Genomic DNA, 24,543 nt, shown 5'->3' on the forward strand with positions numbered 1-24,543 from the left:
CAGGGTCGTGGCCTGAGGTCCCCCATGAAGCCCCGCTGAGCGGGGGGTGCTGCCTGAGATCCCCTGGCCTGGGCTGGGGCGGGGGGTGCACTTTGAGGTCCCCTGTCAAGCCCCGTGGGGGGGGAGGGGGCAGCCTGAGGTTTCCTGGCCAGGTGCTGGGGCAGGGGGCACGGCCTCAGGTCCCCTGCCGCTCGCTCGTTACAGCAACCCCGCCTCAGCTGTGGGCACAGCCATCTTGTGTTATGGGAACCCCGCCTCTGCTGTGGGAGCAGCCATCTTGTGATGGTGTGAGGGTTAATTTGCATGTTACAGCTTTATTATGTAGGAGGATGTGTGTGTATATAATAAAAGGGTAATATGCAAATTGACCCTAACAGCAGAACAACTGGGAATGACTGGTCACTATGACACACACTGACCACCAGGGGGCAGATGCTCAATGCAGGAGCTGCCCCCTGGTGGTCAGTGCATTCCCACAGGGGGAGCTCTGCTCAGCCACAAGCCAGGCTGATGGCTGCCAGCACAGCGGTGGTGGCGGGAGCCTCTCCTGCCTCCTCAGCAGCACTAAGGATGTCCGATTGCAGCTTAGGTCTGCTCCCTGATGGCAAGTGGACATCCCCCGAGGGCTGCCGGGCTGCCAGAGGGATGTCTGACTGCCAGCTTGGGCCCGATCCCCCAGGGAGCGGGCCTAAGCCAGCAGGTGGACATCCTCCGAGGAGTCCCAGACTGCAAGAGGGCATAGGCCGGGCTGAGGGACCCCACCGAGTGCACAAATTTTTTTGCACCGGGCCTCTAGTATATATATATTTTGCCTCAACTGTTTTTAACTCCTGGCTTGCATAGGGCAATGACTCTGTTACCAAGGGGAGAAAGAAAGCAAAGGGTCCCTGAGAGGTGGGCCCACTTGTCTGCAAAAGTGCACACAGGTGGAGGGCTCTTTCCTGCCCTTGTTATCTGTCCCCTGACTCAGCACAGGTATGCCAGGGTATCTCCAAATGTGAGGAAAGGAAGAAAGGACTCAGTGCAGTAACCCTCCAGGACTGGCACTGAGGCCAAATTGCTCACAGAGACTCAGGGAAGTAGAAGAACTTGTCCATGGCCAGACCAGGGGATGCAGGATCTAAATGCACACCTGTCTGACTCCAAATCTAAGGGTTCTGATGCTGCCACACTATATACTACATCTCCGAATAACAAACTCTCCAACATTTCCACTTTCAAAGTCTATTTTGGCAGCACCTCTTGTGGTAAGAAGCCAGCTTCCCACTGTTATTCAATATCCACAGTACTTAAGATTAGAAATTCAAACCATCAACTGAGACAATCACACTTGGGCAAGGCAAGCATTGGCACAAGCTCATTTTCAAAAACTGACACTGGAAAACCTTAGGGAAAGCACACTCAACACCATTCCCAAGTTTGCCCTCTCCTGTTCCAGGTCACCACTGGCACACAGAGGTGCTCCAAATTGTGTGGGCTGTTTGGTGCCTCTTAGTCATTATCCATCCTGCATCCTCTCAATATCACAGCACTGCCACTTTCTAAGGCTGTTTTCAGGCTGCCTCCTTGGAGCTCCCAGGGCCCAGTCCCATCCCAGTCCCAGCCCCGGCCCTGCCCAAACATGAACTATCATGGACTATTCCTTTAGCCCAGGACCCACGTGGGTTCTAAGGACATGGTGATGGCCCAGCCTGCTCCAGCTAATTAACCCAGCAGCATCTGCCGGAAGCATGCCCTGTCCAAGGGTCCAGAATCCCATTTCTCTCTCTCCAAAACACAGCAAATAAAACCCACAAACCTTGTTACCATCAACAAGTCACATCAACAATTATCCCCTGCACATTCTCCAATAGCTGCTGAACTGTGCAAGTTGCATGGCACTGGCCAACAATCCCAGTCTCCTGAGCTGGACACCTCACTTGGCACCCTGCTGCCCTGCCACCCCACAGATCCACAGCCCTCAGGGGATCTGCAACACTAACAAACACAACCTCACTTCTGACAGTGATGCAGCAGGGCTGCTGAGCCATGCCCATCATCTTTAACAAGTTTTAGGTCTGGATGAGAGAAAATATGCTAAGATGAAAAACGAATCAAATATTTTAAGTTTACCAGTAGCTGAAAGCCAAAATAATGTTACTGAATATAAATCTAACAGCTACAGTAAGTAAAATAAAGTAATAAAAAAAACCAGCACATAGCCCTAGCTGGTTTGGCTCAGTGGATAGAGTGTTGGCCTGTGGTGAAGGGTCCCGGGTTCGATTTTGGTTAATGGCATATGCCCGAGTTGTGGGCTTGATCCCCAGTAGGGGCATGCAGGAGGCAGCCAATCAATGATTCTCTCCCATCACTGGTGTTTCTTTCTCTCTCTCCTTCTCCCTTCCTCTCTGAAATCAATAAAAATATATTTTAAAAAAATACATTGACTGGGAAAACAACTGATACCAAATCCTGGGTTCCACACAAACTTCCTGATTTCCCTCTACGCCCCCATGAGGGACTCACATCCTCAGACGCTCCCCTGGATCCTGAGGTGGGAATAAGCCTTGGAGAGAGGTCACTAGTCAGGCCAGGGCTCCAAATGCCACCTGAAAATTAGCCCTTTACATTTTCACACTTTACTCTTGTCATAAGCAGTAATGACTGGGCTTTGAGAGGCAGATTATATTTTTTCTAGTGCCATTAAAATAAATGCATAGCTATCAAAATAAAATGGGATCCCCTTCAAGCCAGAAAAAGTCCTTTTGCATAGCAGGCAACGCTGAGCCCCCAGCACAGGGTCTTCATGTGATATACTGGCAGCCTCTTCATTTCACAGATGAGCTTGAGTCTCTCTGCCCCTCCAAACAGATGCCATGTTCATCTCACACAAAAAGATTGTAAATAGATACAAGGTTTCTCCAGGCCTGCAGGAAGCTATTGTGCAGGCTGCAGCTGGAGGAAAGAGCAAAGCCATGCTTTAAATACTATTTTTTCTGTGCAGGGTCAGGCGTGGGGGATAGTCCTCAAGCCCTTGCTCACAGATACCCATCTTGGTGGTGGAGACAAGCAAGTATCCTAGAATGGGGCGCATGAGGGAAGAATGGGGGTTCAGAACTGCAAGCACGCACAGACATGGGACAAGGAGAGGTAAAAGGGTTGTAAGGCAAGGAGGGAGAGGTGGGCAGAGGCCCCCTGTGCCAGCAACAAGGGTTCGGGAGATCAGCTTGCCTTGTGGGATCTGGGCTGCCTTGGGGAATTATAGTGGAGGGCCAAGTTGGGCTATGATTCCCATCATCCCCAAGGAGTGTCCCAAGCTCATCTGACTCCCTTGGCAGAAGCATCTGCACCCAAAGTCCCCCCCGACCCCCTTTGTTGCTGGCATTGCTTCCCTGCCCCTGCCAGCCTCAGGCTGGAACTAGGGCTAGGCAATAGCACCCTGCAGTGGGCAGGAGAGTCACTTCCCTTCACTGAGCCAAAAGCCTCATCTAGGCACCAGGAGGACGGTGTCATCCAGCTTACGGGTGCTCCAAGGACTGGAGACAGACTAACCAGCACTTATCACAGGGGTATGGGCTCTGCTTCTGCCCTCTCCTGGCATAACCCTGGATTCCCACTAGGCTGAGTGAAGGCACAGCAGATACCACCCCACTCTGCACCAACTTTCCTCCCAGTGATAAGCCTAAAGGCCCTGCCTGCTGTAGGAGTTTGGCTAAAAGATGCACTAGGAAGAGTTGGTTTTTTTATAGCTTCAGTAAGGCCAAACAGGCATGGCTTTATTTGTTAAAAATTCTTTTCTGTTGTTAAGAAATTCTTACATGTAGTTCTACAAATAATCACCCTGACACTCCATGCTCTATCAGCCCCCTTTTACAGGGAGGAAGATAAGGCACAGAGAAGTCACCTAATCTGCCAGAGGTCACACAGCTGGGTTTCGGGCCAGGCAGCCTTGCTCCTAAGCAATGGCTTTTCACTGCATGCTTTACTGCATCACACAGAACTACAGATAAGGCACAGCTGTAGCCTTGAAGGCACTCCCGGCTTGGCTGCGCGGGCAGACCATGATTAGGGAACTTCAAACAGTGTGGGCTGGGATATTCAATGTTCTGGGGCCTCTGAGGAGGCCTGAAGAAATCAGAGGCTGCAAACCAGACAAGGAAGGTGTGGATACGCCAGACTGAGGGCACAACAGGAACCAAGGGTCAGGGGCATAGAGCAGCACAGCAAGTGCAGAGAATACCAGATGAGAGTGGGAGGGGGCCACGGACAGGCCATGTAATGGATCTTGGGCCATGCTCAGAGCAGGGAGTGACACGGTCAGATTGCAGTTTTAAATAGCTGGTTCCAGCTGCCTGGTGGAGAACTCATAGCTGAGGCAAGCAGACAGATCTGCAGATGCTGCCCAATTCCAGGGAGCAAGAGGGAGAGGGGCAGGTTGGGGGTGGGTGTGAGGTGAAGGGGCAACAATGAGGCAGGGAGAACCCAGGGGCTCAGGATGTGGAGGCCATCACTTGGAGCTGGAGAGGCCATGAACAGGAAGGAGGGTAGGATGGTCCCTGAAGCCGGGAGAGGTAAGGCCTGCGTGAGGAAAGGAAACAGGGCAGGAGGGGAGAGTCTGTAACTGGATGCCAGGGAGCCGCTGTGGCGCTGTCTTACTGATGTGTGCTTCCTAGCTTGTTCACTTCACCAGGTTCTGAGCATGGACTTCCCATGTTTCACCCACTGAGATGCACCAGTATATCACCGACCACTAAGAAAGACAAATGTGCCAATTGGAAGACAGTCTGACTCAGATAATGAAATGTGACTGGAAGAGACACCTTGCTGCTTCTCAGAGTGACCCTGAGCGCTCAGAAGTGGGCAGAGACACCCAGTCTCCCTCGCACCCAGCACACCAGCTATCCGCAACTGTTCCCTCCCCTTAACCATGACTGCACGGGTCTCAAGATTGGCATACTCAGCTTCTTGAATGTCACACCTCCCTGCCCAGCCCACCCTCGGCTCTCCCAATAACCTTTCCAAGCTCAATTCAAAATAGCTCTGGGGCCCTAGTGGAAAAAGCCTCTGCACTCCTAACCTCCTAGGAGGTCCTTCTGCTTGGACTTCCCTCCCTCAAGCAGCCCTCACGTGCCCCCCTTTTGTTGCTCCACCTACCTCATCCACCAGCATTCCTCTGTTGCTTTTCTACATAGAGCCACTATACTCTGTCATCCTGTTACCATGTCCATGCCCACCCAGCACTGTGGCTGATGGGCACATGTGCAAATGGACAGGGCAGCTGAAGGAGTGAGGGGGCTGGACTTGGAATCCAGAACCTCCTGCTGTAAGGTCATGGGCAAGTTATCACCCTGGGTCCCTTCCATGTCTTTAAGATAAGGACAGCAATTGCTCCCCTATGGGACTGTGTGAATCTGCCCAGCACATAGTTAAGTGCTGGCCAGATGGGGGTCCTAATCTGTCAAAGAGAATCATTGCACTCATAGCCTCTCAGGGCCCCTGCTAAAGCAGATGTGATTCTGAATGCTAAGGCAACATCTGATGGGAGTTACAGAAGATTCAGGGCAATGGACTTTATTGGTAGTAGTTTCCCCACTGTAAGTAGCAGGGCCCTAACACTGGCTGCCTCTGGATATCTGGGAGAGACATCCTCTGGTGTCCCAAGGCTCTGCCCCTATGCTCAGCACAGCAGGCCTCTTGACGCCACAGCCAGCTCCACCTGCATTTTCCCTCACACACCTAACCTCAGTTTTTGAGAAAGGGAGTGGGAGTTGGCGGTGGGGTGGGGGGAGGTGTGCTGAGGTTTCAAGGAAGGTTTCTGGCCAGGTGAGGGTCCAGGGAGTACTGGCAGAACCCCTCGGTCAGAGGGTGACACTGCCTCTCCCTGTCCCTCAGCCTTAGAGCACCAGCTCTCAGCAGAGCTGTGGAAGAGCAGAAGGCACCCACTGAAGTGCCCCTCCATATTGCTGCTGTGGAAACCACCACTCCACACTTTAACTGACAGACCTACTCAAGCAGAGACTTAGCACACTATTCAAAAAGCATAATTGTATTAGCAAAATTCTGGAAGCTGGCTCAACGATAATAAAACAGCTCCTATCATGGAATATTATGCTGCAGTTAATGGACTGAGTTAGACTCATGTAACAAGGATAGAGAAACACTGAGGGAAATGAACTGGCTGCTGACCCTGGCTAGTGAGGCTCATTGGTTGGAGCATCGTCCCATACACCAAAAGGTCGTGGGTTCAATTCCAGGCCAGGGCACAAGCCCAGGTTGCAGGTTCGATCCCCTATCATACAGGAAGCAACAGATCAATGTTTCTCTCTCCCTCTCCCTTCCTGTCTCTAAAATGTCCTTGGGTGAAGATTTTTAAAAAATCAGTCTTAAAAAAAAGACATGTGTGCCAGAATTTATTTAAAAACCACACACAGGATTCTGGGGTGTATCTATCTCTACATGCACAGGAGACATACTCCAGACCTACGACAGTAGTTCTGTCCAGAGACAGAAGAAACTGCATCAGTGACAGAGGTCAAAGGGGACTTAGCTGTAGGTTAAACATTTAAAGTTTTAAAGAAGGAGGGTGTTTTATTACTTGTGTACTGATAAATCAGTGAGAATAAAAAGAAAGAAAATGCAACATTTTAGGCAGAGAACAGGGCAAAGGAAAGCCCCAGAGTGTGGGCCACATCTGAATGCGCGGGCTGGGGTGGGCTAAGGGTTTGGGGGAGATGGAGGTTGTGAGCTGCTGGAGTCAGTTCTGCAAAGAGGACTAAGAATCTAAGGGGACTGCACAGAGGGACACTGGAGTGTGGAAGGTGACCCTAGGCCTGGTTTGCCAGATCACACATTTCTACCTGTTGTTTTCAGTGTAATTTTTAACAATGTTTTGTTGACTCTTAGGGTCCTGGTCTGTATGATAAGACATATAGCTGCTCTGGCTAGGAGGACAGGAAAAGAATCACAGCTACACCTCCTGACACTCCCAAACTACTGCCTCCCATGTGTACTGCAGGCCACACACTGTGCCACCACTGTAAGGACACTGTCCCATAGAGTCCTAGAGCTGCGCTGGGGTAAGGCATTTTACAAATTCAGAAGCAAAGACTCAGAAATTAGATTCTGCCTAAGGTGACACAGCTCACACAGAGTTTGAGACAGCAATGTGGGCAGGATTTCAATAAGGCCTTGGGGTTCTCAGAATGAAGGCCAGGATGCCCAGGTAAATTAAAAAGAGAAATGGATGTAACATAGACAGATGTAACATGGATAGAACACCTCCAAGGTGGGAGACACAAAAAATGTCACTGGCCTTTGCCACACCCATCTGCAACCCATGGCAGCTGCTGTCCTCATATATCCCACACATATGGAGAGCAACAGCAGAAGGAACTGGCACAAGGGCACATTGCCAGGAGGTGGCACCTCTATGTTTCTGAGGCCAGGAGTAGGGTCTCCAGGCTGGTGCTTGTTGGGACGGTTGGAGGAGGTGAGAGGTTCAGATGAATGGTGGGCAGGAGAAACAGACATGAAGAAGGCAGAGGGGAGGATGGGGCAGGTGGAAGATGCCCAGAGAGAGGGCATAAGCACCTGACACCACAGCACTGAAATGGAAGGTGCCAAGAGCCCATCCTGTAAATGGCAGCCCCTAGGAAAGGAAGATCTGAAGGCTGCATGGAGCTCTTAATAACCAAGTGCCTTTTCATATCTGTCTCCTTATCCTATCGGATTCTCAACAAATCTGTCATTCAGTCAGGCCAGCTTTCCTCCTCCTTTCCTCACTGAACTCACACACTTCCACCTCCTGCAAAGGGATAGGTGTCAGGTCACTAGCCTACCAGGCAGCTCAGAGCAAAACTGGGGCTCCACCTGGTCCTTATCAGATCACCTGGCTTTACCCATCTGGTGTGTCAGGAGGCTGCAATGCTGGCCTCTCCAGGGCTGCTATTTCCCTGCTCCCATAAGGTGATGGCTTTTGGTCTGGGTCCCCAGAAATACAACTGTCTTCATCTAATTAGGAATGAAACACTCAGGACTGCACGCGTAGCCAGTCCTTCTATCTCATTAACTAGCAGTGTGATTCTCAGTAAAGTGGCAATTCTGGATACCATGGTCGGCAGAGGAGAGGCCACTGAGACTCTCTGAAGACTGTCTGGCCTGTAAATAAGGCCCACATAGTCAGTACAAAAGCAGCCTCAAGGTGCACTGGGTGTGGGTTTCATTCCTTCTTTTTTGGAAGAAGGGGGCAGAAACAAATATGGCATTAGCCATGCTGAGATCTAGAGCAATTTTTATGGCCCAGTGGTGAGGTTAGCAACAATGACTTCTTTGATTTGGAAGGAGAATGTAGTCAGAAGATGGACACACACACACACACACACACACACACACACACACACGGAGGACATGTCAGGAAAAACTTCGACATGGGAGCCTAAAGCCATCCCGACTGCACACTGCAACCATTGCAGCCAGAAGAGAATAGACATAAGTGTTCATTTAGCAACTATTTATTTAATGGGAAAATACAAATATATTGCATATGTGCTGAGGAGGAAGTCAGGGAAACAAGCAAACAGAACAGGTGACTGTCCCGAAAGCTTTGAAGAAAATAAACAGTGTGGCACGTGAGAGAAAGGATTCCTCCCAACCACTGGCTGAGGAGAGGTGGTCACCTCAGCCCCAGAGCCCCAGAAAGAATGGGCAGCAAAGGATCTGGAGCACAGCGCCCTGCTTGACTCATCAAGTACCTTCAAGGGGCTCTGGGCATGGCCCCCCAAACACTCAAACTAAGAGAACCTTTCAGCAGTCAGCTGCAAAGGCACTGATGCCATCTTGGACAAGGAACCTGTGGCCTACAGCCCAGATCTCCATCTGCACATACACCAATACTTTTGCTCTCCTGGGGCTGCTGTACCCTGCACCAGGGTCCAACCTGGCCTAGGATAGGGACTCCACCCAGGAGTGTGCTGGAGCCAGCTCATAGCAGCCTATGAGAGCCCAAGGTTATTCAGAAATCTTTTCCTAGCATCATGTTACTGGCTTGAAATAAGCCTGGTAGAAGTATTTAAACTGTAGAAATTGACAAACACTCAAATCAGGTCTTGATTTATTGTCAGATTGGCAAACTCTATACATCCCAATGCCTGCTTTTTATTGCTGTTTTTAAAACACTTGGTGTTTAAAAAAAAATTACCAGTTTTTAAAAAAAATATTTTTATTGATTTCAGAGAGAGGAAGGGAGAGGGAAAGAGATAGAAACATCAATGATGAAAGAGAATCATTGATCGGCTGCCTCCTGCACACCCCTCACTGGGGATCGAGCCCAAAACCGAGGCACCTGCCCTGACCAGTAATCGAACTGTGACCTCCTGGTTCATAGGTCCACACTCAACCACTAAACCACACCAGCTGGACATCCCAATGCTTATTTTTGCAGAAAAAGTCCCCTCCCCCATTTTATATATATATTTTTTTTATTGAGGTGAAATTCACATAATATCAAATTAACCACATAAGCAAAGTTTTTATTGGAACACAGCCATGTCCATTCATTTTAATATTGTCTATGTTTGCTTCTGTGCAGAATTGTGACAGACACTGTATGGCCAAAAATATTTACTACCTAACCCTCTGCAGAAATAGTTTGCAACCCTGGGGTTTAGATTTAAGAAAGTGATGGAGAAAATGTTAATAATGCAGATTAAACTTAATAGTGTATCATGCCCATAGCCGTTACATTAGGAATAGCACAATTGAGGACATATTCTTCCAGTATTTGAAAACTATTATCTGATTCTGCAGATATCACTTAACTCATTAACATAAACAAAAATATCAATTAATCTTCAAGTAAGAACTATACTCCTAAGATGACTATAGATACAAAAGTTCAGCAATAATCAAGGAAAGCAGTCTGAGAGAAACAATTGGCTGCATGGAATTGACAATAGTGTCGTTATTTCCTTGTTTGTAAACTGTGCTACCCATCCTTCATATCAGAATTTATAAACTTATGTACATATGTAAATGTATTTTTTTCCTAGAAACATTTACTGGCACACCACACAATAAATTAGAGTTCTTCATTATTTCAAAGTACTTAAAATAACGTCTGAATGAAACTAGAATCCATCTGCACGATTGTATTTCAACATCACATATAAATGAAAAGAGGGAAGGACGTGGATTCTTTAGAAATGCCAATGCTTATAAATTACTAAATGTTTACTAAAAATGGCTCTAAGTTTTATCATCTCCACTTGTAAACAGAATTTCTCCACAGTAATTATCAAAGCCAAGCAAAATCTAACAACATATAAAAATTATGTCTATGGACACAGTGCCTAAAACTTAACTTGTGGTCCACTTCTGTCACTGCCAGGCTGCCAGCATCCAGCAAAGGGGGAGCAGACAACCCCACCGTCAGGTGCTTGCTGAGAGCCGGGTGGGAAAAAGGAAGGTCATGAAAATCACCTGCCCTTACTCCTCTCAGTTACCTAAGAGGAAGAAGCTAGGCCAAGATATGCAGGCACCAGTTTCTGGTTACCAGGTTAACCAGGGGGAGGGGAGAGACAAGAGGAAATAGACAGGACAATCATACCAGACCAGAACACAGCCAGGGCCTGCCATGCCTCTGAGCCCAGAGGACAGAAGTCTGCAGAGCATGGCTCTTGCTTGGGTCATGGGCACCACCTTTTCTTAACTATAGGAGGCCTGGGTGGTCTGGGCCTCCTGGACTGTACCACCTCTTCCGCCCAGACTGGGTCCAGGCAGTTACTGCAGTACCAGGAGAGCTGCTAGGGACAGGACAACAAGCAGCACTGTAGCAGGAGCTCCTGGACTCCTGAGTGCTCCTCAGTCCATGATGGAGTCAGAAGCTGCAACCGGCACCTGCACAAACACAAGGTAACAGCAAGGTGCCCAAGTGCAACTACAGGCAAGGTAGAGTCTCCAGAAGCTGCAACCGGCACCTGCACAAACACAAGGTGCCCAAGTGCAACTACAGGCAAGGTAGAGTCTGCGGGTTTTTTGGGTTTTTAAAAAAATATATTTTATTGATTTTTTACAGAGAGGCAGGGAGAGGGATACAGAGTTAGAAACATCGATGAGAGAGAAATATCGATCAGATGCCTCCTGCACACCCCCTATTGGGGATGTGCCCGCAACCAAGGTACATGCCCTTGACCGGAATCAAACCCGGGACCTTTCAATCTGCAGGCCGACGCTCTATACACTGAGCCAAACCGGTTACAGCGAGTCTGCGGGTTTGACCAGAAGGAATGGGTTACTCAGAACTCAGTGCTGCAACCTCACAACATTCAAACCAGCCCATCCAGACCTTACATTTCAGCTACTTCCATTTTGCCAGCTGGACCCAAGTCTCCCAGCCCCCAGCACTTTACCAACTATCTGATGGTACTATCACATCAAAGATGTGATTAAACTAGCATGCACCCAGGGGACATTGCCAGCTTGCATCCCACTCTACTACCCCCTTCACCAACAACAGGCCCCTGATGTCTCCTGAGGCATCCCCTCTATTCTGGACAAACCAACCAACATAGCCTGCTAATTCCAGCAAAGCCTGAAGACACCAGGACATGTCTACTGGGGTTTCTGGGAAAGACCCCTGCTCTTTCTTCCCTTAAATCAGCGGTTCTCAACCTGTGGGTCGCAACCATCGGAAAACACATATAGCATATCAGATATTTACATTACGATTCATAACAGTAGCAAAATTACAGTTATGAAGTAGCAACGAAAAAAATTTTATGGTTGGGGGTCACCACAACATGAGGAACTGTATTAAAGGGTCGCGGCATTAGGAAGGTTGAGAACCACTGCCTTAAATAATGTTCCACAAGGGTGAATCCTGAAGTTGCAAAGGCTAGAGCAGGGGTCCTCAAACTTTTTAAACAGGGGGCCAGTTCACTGTCCCTCAGACCGTTGGAGGGCCGGACTATAGTTTAAAAAAAAAACTATGAACAAATTCCTATGCACACTGCACATATCTTATTTTGAAGTAAAAAAACAAAACGGGAACAAATACAATATTTGTATTTGCATGTGGCCCGCGGGCCATAGTTTGAGGATCCCTGGGCTAGAGGGAAGACACCACTCTGTGTGAAAGCTACACAAAAAGTAGAACAGAAAGTTGGCCTTTGAATGACTCGAGCCAATCAGCCCCTTTGCTTTCAAGCTCTTGTCATGAGCACAGGGCTACCCTCCCTCTGTGGGAGACCTGCAAACAGAATTAGTAAAGGAAGTGGAGGACAGGTGCTCTACTAGCAACTATTCTAACTGAACACTGGAGGCAAACAATGTGAAATAATTAGCGAAAAGGGTCTAATGTTCCTATATTACACTAAAGGCCGGTGCACAAATTTCGTGCACGGGTAGGGTCCCTAGGCCTGGCTGGGGATCAGGGCTGGCTGGGGCCTTCCTTTGTTCCACGTCTCCCCTTGGTGGTCAGCACATGTCACAGTGAGCGATGGAACTCCCAGTCTCCCGGTCAAACTCCCAAGGGGACACTGCATATTAGGCTTGTATATGTGTATATGTGTGTGTGTGTGTGTGTGTGTGTGTGTGTGTATTTATATAGAAGATACCTACACACTAGTGTCACTCACCCCCATAGACAGCATGAAAGAGCGAGCTTGCCAACTGCATGCCCAGCACAGATGCAAGATGAACTGAGGGGGTAAGTAAAGTTGGGAAGTGGCTTCTAGAAGGGCTGGCCTTAAGAAGAAGAGGGCAGTTAGCTAGCTACTTAGAGATCACCTGTGGGAAAGAGAATGTGGCCACTACCCCACAGCCCAACCTGGACTAGGACAGGGACCTGATGGCAAAAGGGGACAGGAGAGCTAAGTTGGCATGGGGGAGGGGATATCAAAATAAGCCATCGAGCAGACAAGAAGTCCCCAGTCCCCAGTGCATGCAAGTGGAGTTTCGATCAGCTTGGTGGGTCAGGGTACTACCCAAGAAGCCAAGTATGACCAGAGGTGTGGGTAGGGGATGGAGCTGAAGATACCAGGAGGGCAGAGGAGCCACCTACTGGGCCCTCAGTGAGCCACAATCACACACACAGCAGTCCTTTATCAGTAAATCAGCTGACTGCTGACATCTGCACCAAAATACCCTCCACCACAGACTCTAGGCCAGCCACCTACAACATCACTCTGTGCACACAGCAGATGAGTGACTGGGGTCTCCACAGCAGCTATGAGGCTGACCCATCAGAGGTGTGTCCTGGAAAAAGCATCACCTACTTCCTAACCCTAACGAATGAAACCCAGAGGAGAGGAGTGTCCAGGAAGGGTCTGGTTTGTCACATGACCAAAAAAAGCCAAAGATCCCAACGTGGCATTTGAACAGTATCTCCTGGGAACACTGAACCAGGGATCTAAGATCACGAGCCACCTTTTCTCTGTCAGGGGTAAAAACGCCAGCCGAGAAACAAAAAGGAAGAATCACCTCATACCCTTTCCTCAGAAAGTTTAAGAGAAACACAAAGCATTTCCTTCTGGCCTGAATAAAAAGGTCTACAGAGTGCCCAGCTTACAGAGTGCCTGGCTGGTGTGGCTCAGTGGTTGAGTGTCAACCTATAAACCAGGAGGTCATGATTCAATTCCCAGTCAGGGTACATGCCTGGGTTGCAGGCTCCATCCCTAGTAGGGGTCAGGCAGGAGGCAGCTGAGCTATGATTCTCTCTCATCATTGATGTTTCTATCTCTTTCTCCCTCTCCCTTCTTCTCTGAAATCAATAAAAATATATTTAAAAAAGAAAAGAAAAGAAAAACAACCCCAAACCCTCCAATGCTTTTCCATCTTAAAAGCCAAAGTCTTGACCACAGCATACAAGGCCCTGGGCGCTCTGGCCCACCTTTCCTCTTCGATTTTGTTTCTTGCTAATCCTATGCAGCCACACCAGCCTCCTTGCTGTTCTGGATCTTGCCAGCTCAGCTCCCACCTGAGGGCTTCTGCGTTTGCCACGTCCTCTGCCTAGCAGCCTCTTTCCCTGGATGTCTGCATGTTCTGAGGTTCGCGCAGAACTTTGCAGCCCTCTGGCCCTAGTTCTGGCTCGATTTCCGCGGGTCCGAAGCTGGACAGCCATGCTCACAATCAGGGACGTCACAGCGCACCACCGGCGCATAACGAAGAGCAGGACTCTGCATCTGGAAACCGTATTCATCAGGATTAAAACGCCGAAGCAACTCTCGTACGCGGCCAGCCTTTGGGCCCTCGGGCCAAACAGCGTCGGTACCATCCACAATTCGACGTGAACGACCTCTGGGAAAGGGTAGTCTTGTAATAACGTCAGGACTTGGTCCCGAAGAAGCCTCGTGAGCCGGCCCCAGCGCTGGCGGCGAGCAGGCAGGGACATCCCGCAGGAGCTGCCAGTCTTCATTTTTTTAAAGTAGGGCAGGGAGGAGGCACTCGGTGGTTGGGCAAAGAAAAGGAGGGCTCTACTTTGTCACCCGCCAGAGTGGGTTTTCTCCCTCACTCCCCACCTCCCTCAGGATCAAGGCCAACTCCCTGTGAGCTAGCGGGGACCCTCTTGAGTGGCAGGAGGAAGACTTTTAAGGCAATGGGAAGGCACTTCTGCCGGGCCCAGATGGCTGCCTCTGTTCCAGCTTCCTCACTGCACAGCTCAGGAGTCAAATGCAGCTAAAGGGTTAAACACATTCCTTGGAAACAAGAGGAAGAAAGATTCCTGGAGCCGTGCAGGTGCAGAATTACAGCCTGCCACCGCTCACCATGCCACAGATTCCCGGCACTCAGAGGGAGCAACGCTTGGCTTTCCTTATTTTGCCATTTTAAGAGAAAGGAAAGAAATGAAATAAATTTTCTGCTCTCTTAGCATGGGACCAAGCACACAGGTGGTGCTCTCAGTAAATATTTCTGGAATGGTCAACACAGTTTTATAAGATTTCATCAGAGTTCCTTCCCACCTGCACCTCCAGCCTGATACTGAGGTGTCTGGTCCACAGACAGCCAGTTCAGGGCCAGGTCATGGGGCATAACGGCCAAAGGGCTATGTCCCCTTGTGGGAGTCAGGCCAAAGCCTGCCTGGCCATGACGTCATCTCCCTCAACAGCACAAATCCGCACAGTTTAGAATTCCACATGAGATGAAAGTGTTAAACTGGTGATTGTGAAAAATGCAAACAAGAGAAAATGTATCTTTTCTTAGCCAACAGAGGGAAAGGCCAAGGGGTGCAAGACACACAGCAGAATAGTTTGTTTCCTCTTTTTTATTGAGTCACAACCCATCAGTACAACAGAGGTCCAGCCCAGCTCGGTGGAGGTGTTCAAGTTACTCCTGCTAAATGAATAAACCTGTAATACCCCGAGTCCAAAGAAGTAAACAAAAAAGGAGGCAGCAAAGCCCTTTTAAATATCTCAACAGCCACATCTGCATGCGCCAAAAAAGGAAAACGCAACATAAAAGCTTCCAGTGAGAAGAAAATATGGCCAACCCTGGAAGAATTAGGGTATGCCTTTAACAGGTTCCACTGGACTGTTCCACTGGACCACACTTGCCCACCTGGTGCACTTATCCGTGTTAGCATCTGGGAGATCTGGGAGATTAAAATGCATCACACAGCTCGGGGCTGGAAATGCAGGGTAGTCTATGCAATTATCCTCATCTCCTCCCAGCCAACTGCAACAGGGGCCTCCACTGCACGGGGCTCCCTCCTGACTAAGCCAGAACGGCCCGTCTGGTCCCGGCAGACGGTTGCTCATGAACTCAGGGCTCCTGGTGGACTCTGTACATCCACCTTTCCTGCTGTAGGAGGCAGAGAATTCGCCTTCTTTCTTGGATAAAGCTGATCATCTGATTTGTCAAACGCTTTGTTCAGAAATACAAAATCCAATATCCCCCCCCCCCCAAAGAATATTATTTATACAACACCTTCATTGTCAAAGTATTAACAGACAGCTTCACGTTAATATTCAGCATAGTGGTTTGGAAAATTAATTCTAAAAACAGAATGTAACACAGCCCCCAAATACTAAGAATTCCCCAAACTCTGAGGCAAAAATTGAATCACTCGTAGACCAATAGGTTTACAAAGTAAATTAGGCACAGTACAAACCTATCAGCAGGTGTCAGTTTACAGTCCATTTAATGTTTGGAACAAAATTTAAAAACTGCTAATACATGTCATGATTTTTAAAAAAAACATTAAGAAAGAAAAGGTAAAACAACAAACCTTTCGTCTTTCAACAGAATTTATCTGGGATTGTACCTGTTTCCTCTTTATTATAACTGACGACTTTAAGGTGATGTCAGCAACCGCCAGCTCAGCTGGAATTGTAAGCGGTCCCTCCCTCATTCTACAGCATCAGTTCTTTAAAAAGCTCCTCTGGAGACCGTATTCATCAGGATTAAAACGCGGAAGCAACTCTCGTACGCGGCCAGCCTTTGGGCCCTCGGGCCAAACAGCGTCGGTACCATCCACAATTCGACGTGAACGACCTCTGGGAAAGGGTAGTCTTGTAATAACGTCAGGACTTGGTCCCGAAGAAGCCTCGTGAGCTGGCCCCAGCGCTGGCGGCGAGCAGGCAGGGACATCCCGCAGGAGCCGCCAAGAGTAGAACATCTTATACCCACTGTGCTGTCACAGTGACATGGGAGATCTCAGCAGGTGGGTGAGGACTTGGAAGTGGGTTTCAATCCAGTGTGATCACTTCTAGCAGTATGCCCGCAGATCATCAGTTTCCACAATGGCACAGTACCTGCCTCCTCAGTTGCTGTACAGATTAAATGAGTCTTTAACACACAAGGAGTGCTGAAAAGTACAGCACTCAATACCTACCCAGCGTTGACCGCCAGTTCCCAAGATCAGTCCTTTGCACAGGATAATCAACAAGCATCCGAGCACCCAGTTGCTATGAGGTCCTAGATACATGGGGAGGAACTCATGGTCCACTACCAGGGAGCTTGTAATCCAAGGAGAACATGAATAACAAGACCTATTATCAGCAGGAATGTAGGTTTTAAGTCATGTGCGGTACCTGGGGAAACTGTCTTGGATTAAAGCAGGAAAGGTTTCTGGAAAAGGGAGAGGAGGGAGTGAGGTGGGGGTGGCAACAAACGGTATAAAGGTTCCAGCCCTAGGTGTCATACACAGACAAGAAAGGTCAGCTTGCAGATTTAAGTAGATACTGTTTGGATGACAAGACATAACTTCATTTCAAAGCATGACTAGATTAGCTCTGTCCTTGAATTTTCTCAAAAAACAGCTACTCAAAGTACACCTGTCATTATGTGGGAGTTCCTGAATGTTTCTGATCATAAAAATGGATCCTGACAGAAAAAAGATTAGGAGCAGCTAGGCTAGAAATTCTAAGGGGGAAAAGGTTATAGGAACTGAGCAGGAAGACTGCTGTCGTTAAGCCCATTGGCTTCTGAGCTAACGCTAACCAGCACTGGATTTAGGCCCAAATTCCAACAGCCTCCTCTTCAATATTGGACAGATCTTCCCTAAAATGAAATCCAGAGAAGCAACCAGGATGCGATTCACTCCACACAGTCCCTGGCCCATAGTATGTGCTCAGTAAACAGCAGTTGTTCACTTCATAGCCTCCAATGAAGACAGGAAACTTCGTTGCAGTCCTAGGGGCATTCCAAGGCTTTGAACTCCATCTGTCTGACAGTGGCACCTCACCTGACATGATCCTTCTCCTTTATTGCAGGCTCCACATGCAGTCACAGAACCTCTAGGAACTCATATTATCAGTAGTCTCTGGGTCCAGACAGAGGGCCTGGGTGTGCCTGTACCCCAACCTGGTATGGTAGTCCCAAATTGTCTCCAGCCAGCTCTGGCAATAATCAAGAGCTCCCCAAAGTACTGTAGGGCCTCCCTCCCGGGAACTCCTGCCACCCAGAGTAAACCTAACACCGGGGTACAACAGCACTTCAAATACTTGAAATCAGCTCCCAGGCTCTTCACAGAACCTGACACCTGCCCCCTTCCCATCCCACTGCTGAGGGAGAAAACTACTCGAGACTTTCCAGCTATTCCCCCAAACTCTCTGATCCCCCAGGATCAGAGATGAACCAAAAACGGACTTCCTTCACCTGACTGTAAAACTTTTCATTCTGAAAACTCAAAATGATGAAGTACTCTAGAAAGCCATTTCTCACGCTCTTAAGAATTCTGAACAATCTTTGAACAAGACAGAACTATAAGCCTTTTAAGGCCACTTCAACCCCAGATTCCCACTCCCACCCCAAATAGTCCATGTGCACACACTATGCCTGCCCTTCTCCCTACAATGGAGGCTCCAGGTCCTGGAACGTAAGGGCCAGGAATGTCCAGGTCTGCACCCTTTGTACCCAGCACATAAGCTCTTGCTAGAAACGTTTATTCAATGGCTGAGCTACCATTTCCAGTTTTACCATATGTCTCCATAAACAGTATACCAGTTGGTGATTGAGATGTTAAGTATATTGCCCTCAAAGACCTGGGATTCATTCAAAGAGTACTTTTAAACAGCATGCACAATACTGGTAGGCCTTCCTTATGCAGGAAATGCTCCCCAGTTCATGGAATCCCTATGTCAATTCTTGCTCCATTCCACACCTGTACCTCAAGAGTGAAAAGAAGCTGTTATAGAAGGGGGCTCTGAGCATGGGCATTCTGGGGCTGAAGTGAAAATACACTGCCTACACTGCCACCTGCTGAGCCACAATCTCAGTCACCCATTCTGACAACTAGCTAGTGGGCCCCTGGGGGACAGCCCACCACCAGGATTAAAAAGAAAAAGCACAACAGAGGCAGCTTCCCCAGCTTCCAGAAGACAATTTGCAGTGAGGGGCTGGGCAGGAGACCCACCTACTGGACTGCAATCACATAGAGATCAGCCTGGGGCCTGGTTCTGGTTAAACTAGAATTCCATCTAAGAAGATGCCCACAAAGACACAAAAATCAAGCCATAGGCGAGCTCAGCTACCCTCCTACACCTAACCCCGAGGTGTGTGTCCTGCCACACATCTGTGTCCTGAGCCCAGGAGCCCAGTTGACCATGGTGCCTTTTAAAAACTGTATCAGGACAAAAACCACTTCCCACAGGCTGATCCTGGACAGTTATCCAGGCCTTTGCAACATACTCCCTCAGGACACATGCCCAGGTTTTGGGCTTGATACCCAGAAGGGGGCATGCAGGAAGCAGCCAATCGATGTTTCTATCTCTTTATTCCTCTCTCTCTAAAAATCAATAAAAACATAGTTTTTGTTTTTTTAAAAAAAGGACAACATAGTCCAATTAAAGCCACCTCTGAGGACCACCCAGAGACCTCCATGAAGATGCAAGGTAAAGTCCACCTTCTTCTGAAGGAGTGTCACAACAAGGACACACACCTGCTTCATAACGGACACTTGTTACCTGTCTATTTCCCACAGTCATAACACACCACACTGTTCTCCCCATAGATCCTGGCTACAGTATAAAGAGCAAAGACAGGAATGTCACTGAATTTGGGAAACAGCGTGATCAGGCAGTGACATACTTAGATTTCATATGCTCTAATATATTGGAGAGAATCAGAACAAGCAGTCTTCCATTTTACAAGAGTCCTCTTTTCTGCAGAAATCAATGGCATTTTAAGTTAATATCAAAACTGCTGTAACCTGGAAGCAGAAAACAAGACTCATGAAAAGTTCCACGTCAGCCGGCAGCTGCCACACCAGTGTGGTCTGGCCCAGGACTCTGTCCCTAAAAGTAACCTTAAGATGTTTCTGGGGCAGGCTGCCTAATATTGTCAACCTGTTAGATCTGGCACAGGTAAATCTAACCCAACTACTGGAGTCACATACAAACTTATGTGAGAGAGAAGAGGCTCCCACATCTTGTCTTATCAGCTCGAGGACACTGCCCTCTTGGGCCACAGTGTGGTCTGGCCCAGGACTCTGTCCCTAAAAGTAACCTTAAGATGTTTCTGGGGCAGGCTGCCTAATATTGTCAACCTGTTAGATCTGGCACAGGTAAATCTAACCCAACTACTGGAGTCACATACAAACTTATGTGAGAGAGAAGAGGCTCCCACATCTTGTCTTATCAGCTCGAGGACACTGCCCTCTTGGGCCTCTTCAGAGCCATCTCTCCATCTTTGAAAGCAGTGTGGTAATATTTAGAGTTGGAGGTACATCACTTAGTAACTTTGGGTATTGGGGCTGTCACCTCACATGAAGTCAGTAAGTAACAAAAGCATCTTGTCCTCTCCTGGACACAGGAGACACTCACTAAGCAGCGTATACCGTCACTGTGCAGAAATGAGAGAGAGGTGGCTCAACTCACCTTCCTTACAGGGTTGGTGAGGGGAAGTAGAAGATGCTATTAAAATGCTGTATAGCCCTGACCGGTTTGGCTCAGTGGATAGAGTGTTGGCCTGAGGACTGAAGGGTCCCAGGTTCGATTCCAGTCAAGGGCATGTACCTTGGTTGCGGGCACATCCCCAGTAGGGGGTGTGCAGGAGGCAGCTGATCGATGTTTCTCTCTCATTGATGTTTCGAACTCTTTATCCCTCTCCCTTCCTCTCTGTAAAAAATCAATAAAATATATATATATAAATGCTGTACAAAGTCCTATGAAGTGTGCATATCTGTGTAAAACTTTGTTATTTTAGAAAGTTCACACAATGCACACTGCATTAAAAAACTTTTAAGACAGCCCTGACTGGTTTGGCTCAGTGGACAGAGCGTCGGCCTGCGGACTGAAAGGTCCCAGGTTCGATTCCAGTCAAGGGCATGTACCTTGGTTGCAGGCACATCCCCAGTAGGGAATGTGCAGGAGGCAGCTGATTGATGTCTCTCTCTCTCATTGATGTTTCTGACTCTCTATCCCTCTCCCTCCTCTCTGTAAAAAATCAATAAAATATATTTTTTTAAAAAACACACTTTTAAGACAAATCATGTTAGCCTTGGCTGCCCTTTCCATAACCTGAACCCTGGATTGGGAAGGAGCTTTCTGGGCACATACTCCGGTCCCCAGTTCCACTTTGCAGCCCAGGAAAACTAAGCAGCATCTTAACCTTCAAATTCCTAGGTGGGAAAATTATCCTTCTTGAGTGTGTCTCTCTGCAGAGACCCCTTGGTCACCTCCTGTTGGAAACTAATGTCTGCAGAACTGTGAATAAGAAAGTTATGCCTGAAGTTTCCTGCTGAAGAGCCTGACTGCTGGCAGGCATTTACACTAGCGTCCAGGGCCAGTTCAAGTCCCTCTTCCCCTCAGTGCCTCCTCTAGCCTCTCCCTGCTCTGAATATAGGGATAGTCACCTGCCTTGAGCAAGGCCTGCCTTGTGCTGTTATTCAACTTGCCATGGGGCTTCAGTATTGCTCACCATCTCAGTCAGACCTTTACTCAGATGCCAGATAAACATCCATGTTCCTTACAGCTCTACAGAGTTCTGCATTAGAATATACCATACTGATCCCCTGGGCCTATAGCAGTCACAAGGGCTTTTCTGTAAAAGATGGCTCAAATGCAGCTCCTCAGTCATAAGTCCAAGAAGGATCCTAGGGGTTAGTCAGTTTAACCAGCACTTAGAAGGTACATCCTAATGCTTCTGCTCTAGAGAGAGAAGAAAAGAAACAAACCATGCTCACAAAACTTTCATTCTGGTCAGGAAGACAAAGTTTGAACTTTTGTGAAACAAAAGTGGGAACCTAATCACCTGCTAAAGAGACTGCTGGGGTGGACTAACTCTGATTTCTGGGCAGGAAAAGACACTGCCCTCAACTTCATCTCTAATGAAGCAAGATTAAGCTGTAATAAATGTGCACACTGCACTCAGAGAGATCATCAATTCTCTGGGCTGACACACCAGGAGAAGAGTAAGGCTGGACTGTTCCGAAAAACTGTTAGTGTATCTGAAAAGGAGTGTAGAAGAATTACTTCAGTACTGAGTTGATGCTACAGAAATTCAAATACTCCAGAGGCTAGAATTTAGAGCAAAGAAACAACTTTCCTCTTAAGAACTCCTTTGTCAAGGAGGAGGTCAGTAAATGTTACTTTGTTGCTTCCCTAATTTTTCAGATACTTGCGGATATTAGGTCACTGCCCTACATTGATTTTTCAAGCAAAAGCTGTCTGTTAACCATAACTGCCCATAAAGGTAAGCATTACATGACACAATTCTGTGTTGCTTCTCTCAAAAGACGTTTAATTTTAGTGTTGGCTCTTCAACTCTGTCCCCATTTTTTTCCCCATGAACATCTTAAATATGTGTCAACTAACTATCCAGAAGTGGAGTTCATAATTGGGTAAGGCAGAGAAGAGCAGCTGCATGGCAGCAATGCCTTGTTGGAGCCACCTCACTCTCACCTGGACCCAGGTCAAAAGAAAACTACAGCCTGGCCATACTGTTGCACCTTCTCCACCAGCAACCTATTCCACCATGGTTCTGAGTTTCTATACTCGGTTTGCTCTAAGTCATGCTCTAGTCAAATGGTTATTAACAATGTTCACAAACACTAACAATGGCAGCATTTAAAGGAGGGACTTTCCTCATCACTCATATTCAAAGAGACAATTTCCCAATTCCATCCATCACACTTACTTAGTAGGACTCTATGCACACCTATCACTAGAGTCATCCAAAACAAGCCACATGAAATGTGAATTCTATGCCATGTAACACAGCCATTAGCTCATATGAATGTAATGTTCCTGCACGCACCAGGATATATGAAGCTGAGATTTGTTCCCTCCTCCAGATTCTGGCTAGTCCCTTTTCCTCCCCTACTCCTAGGAACCCTCTAGATTAGAGCCTACACACAATGCAACCCCTGAGGTTGCTGCCCCACCTAATCTACAACATCATGAACACTTGTGAAAGCACCTTCTGATCCCAAAGCTCTCCTAGGTGGCATTAAGGGTCAATGCTAACATCTCAGCCACTCTCAGATTCTCCCAAAGTCAAACAAGCACGTGGAATTCAAGAAATTGCAAAAGATGCAAAAGTCATCAAGACTTACATTTTTTATGTCACTTGCTTTATCCTCTAATATTTCAGTCTTGAGAATTATAGTAGCACCAGTTATTGCAAAAATTCTGAAAGGTTTTACATAGCTTGTGCCTACTCCACCCCCAAAACCCTAACAAAAATGTATACATTTGTTAAAGGCAATTCCCACCAAGTCAGTCTTAATGGGGCCTGAAGACCAGGGGTACTTATGACACAGAAACCAGATTAGAGAATAATAACTCCTCAGTTTCTACCAAAACTGCACAATCCAGCATGATTTAAAACACACACACAAAAACTAAAACAGGCTAAAGCATACTAAGAGCAATTAGCCAAGCTCACATAAAGGAAAACCAAAAGCCCCAACAGTGAAAGTTACCTGGCCAAGCCCAAGATGATTTTTTCTTCCATCCCCAGCATGTTAAGAAGTGATCTCAACGGCCACTTCCTGGTCTCCCAGCAAATGCAGGGACTCACTTCATACCAGGATACCATCTTCCCATTGACCAACCTGCTCCTGCCACAGGGGAAAATGACCCCCTATCGCCAGCAACCCATTGGAGAATATGTGAGAACATGATGAGTCTTTCCCTTCACACACGGAGGGAGCAGGGGAGATCCCTCTGCAAACAGTAGCCTCATTGTAGGGGCATCTGAGAAAGACACCTTGGGGTTAACCCTGACCTTCTAGGTCACAAGCCACCAGGCTGGGACCCCTAGGTAGGGGAAAGAGACAACCTAAACAGGGCTCTTGGGAGAAAGAGATAGCAAAGAATCAGCTCTAATTCTCTACCAAAAAGTGGGACTCTGGCTTGGTCAGAGACGCAATGGGCAGTTAGGCCCAGAAAGGCAACATGAAGAATCCCACCTTCCCCAAGATCATCTTCCGTTGGCTGCGACCCCAAGAGGGACCCGGCAAAGGCATGGCCACTCCCAGAACCCAGGGGCCTCTCCAGGCGCCCTGGGCACCCAGCGAGGGGCAAAACGAGCGGGGGGGAGGGGGTCCCCTCCGAAGTCAATGTGCTTCCAGCAGGAGAAGAGGGAAGGACTTCCCTGATCACCCAGAAGACCGAGACACAGGTGGCAAGGGCTCCCCGAATTATACCTAGGACACCAGTTGCTCCACAGCCTTTCTCCCTCCCCTCCCCCACGCCGGGAGGGTTTCCCGGGGGTCTCGGGTCTCGGGGGAAGGGCAAGGCGGGTAAGCCCCGTCAGGAGCAGCAAGGGCCGTAGAGCTGGAGCAGGAAGGGAGGCAAAGCTCTGGCCTCAGATCCGGTCTGCTCCCTTCACCCAGGCCGCACGGAAGCCTCGGCCTCACGTACCGAGCGCCCCGGGTCTGGGCCTGGGGGGGCGAAAGGCTGGGATGGCAGCGGCCCTCGGGGACAGGTGGGCCTCAGACGGGTCCCGGAAGCCCGGAGGATGAGGGATACTGGGGAAGGGGAGGGTCCCGGGCCCACGAGGCCTCGGTCCCGGCCCGCGCGGGGGGTACATACGTTGCTTTGGGGGTCGATGGCCTGCAGCAGCCGGTCCCTGATCTGCTGCGGAGAGGACGGAGCCGCTGCCATTGCCTGGGCCAGAGGGGAGGTG

General features: G+C 48.5%; 1 protein-coding gene across 3 annotated transcripts in view; it reads right to left on the reverse strand.

The window, feature by feature from the left end:
• Nucleotides 1-24,536, reverse strand: part of MED26 (mediator complex subunit 26) — a 46,785-nt gene extending 22,249 nt beyond the window's left edge. The window contains exons 1-2 of one of the 3 annotated variants that reach the window (XM_014538256.1): nucleotides 24,450-24,533; nucleotides 23,336-23,609 (exon numbers count right to left, since the gene is read on the reverse strand). Coding sequence is in view for 2 of the 3 variants with exons in the window: in XM_014538238.1 (XP_014393724.1) it covers nucleotides 24,450-24,521 (72 nt within the window). In the remaining variant the exon portion in view is untranslated. Of the gene's footprint in view, nucleotides 1-23,335; nucleotides 23,610-24,449 lie in introns of all 3 variants that reach the window. The other 2 variants (XM_014538238.1, XM_005856688.2) reach the window with 2 other exon arrangements.
• Nucleotides 24,537-24,543: the final 7 nt, after the last annotated feature.

The sequence above is a fragment of the Myotis brandtii genome, unplaced genomic scaffold, assembly GCF_000412655.1.
Source record: "Myotis brandtii unplaced genomic scaffold, ASM41265v1 scaffold1040, whole genome shotgun sequence".
In the NCBI taxonomy this organism is placed as follows: Eukaryota; Metazoa; Chordata; class Mammalia; order Chiroptera; family Vespertilionidae; genus Myotis; species Myotis brandtii.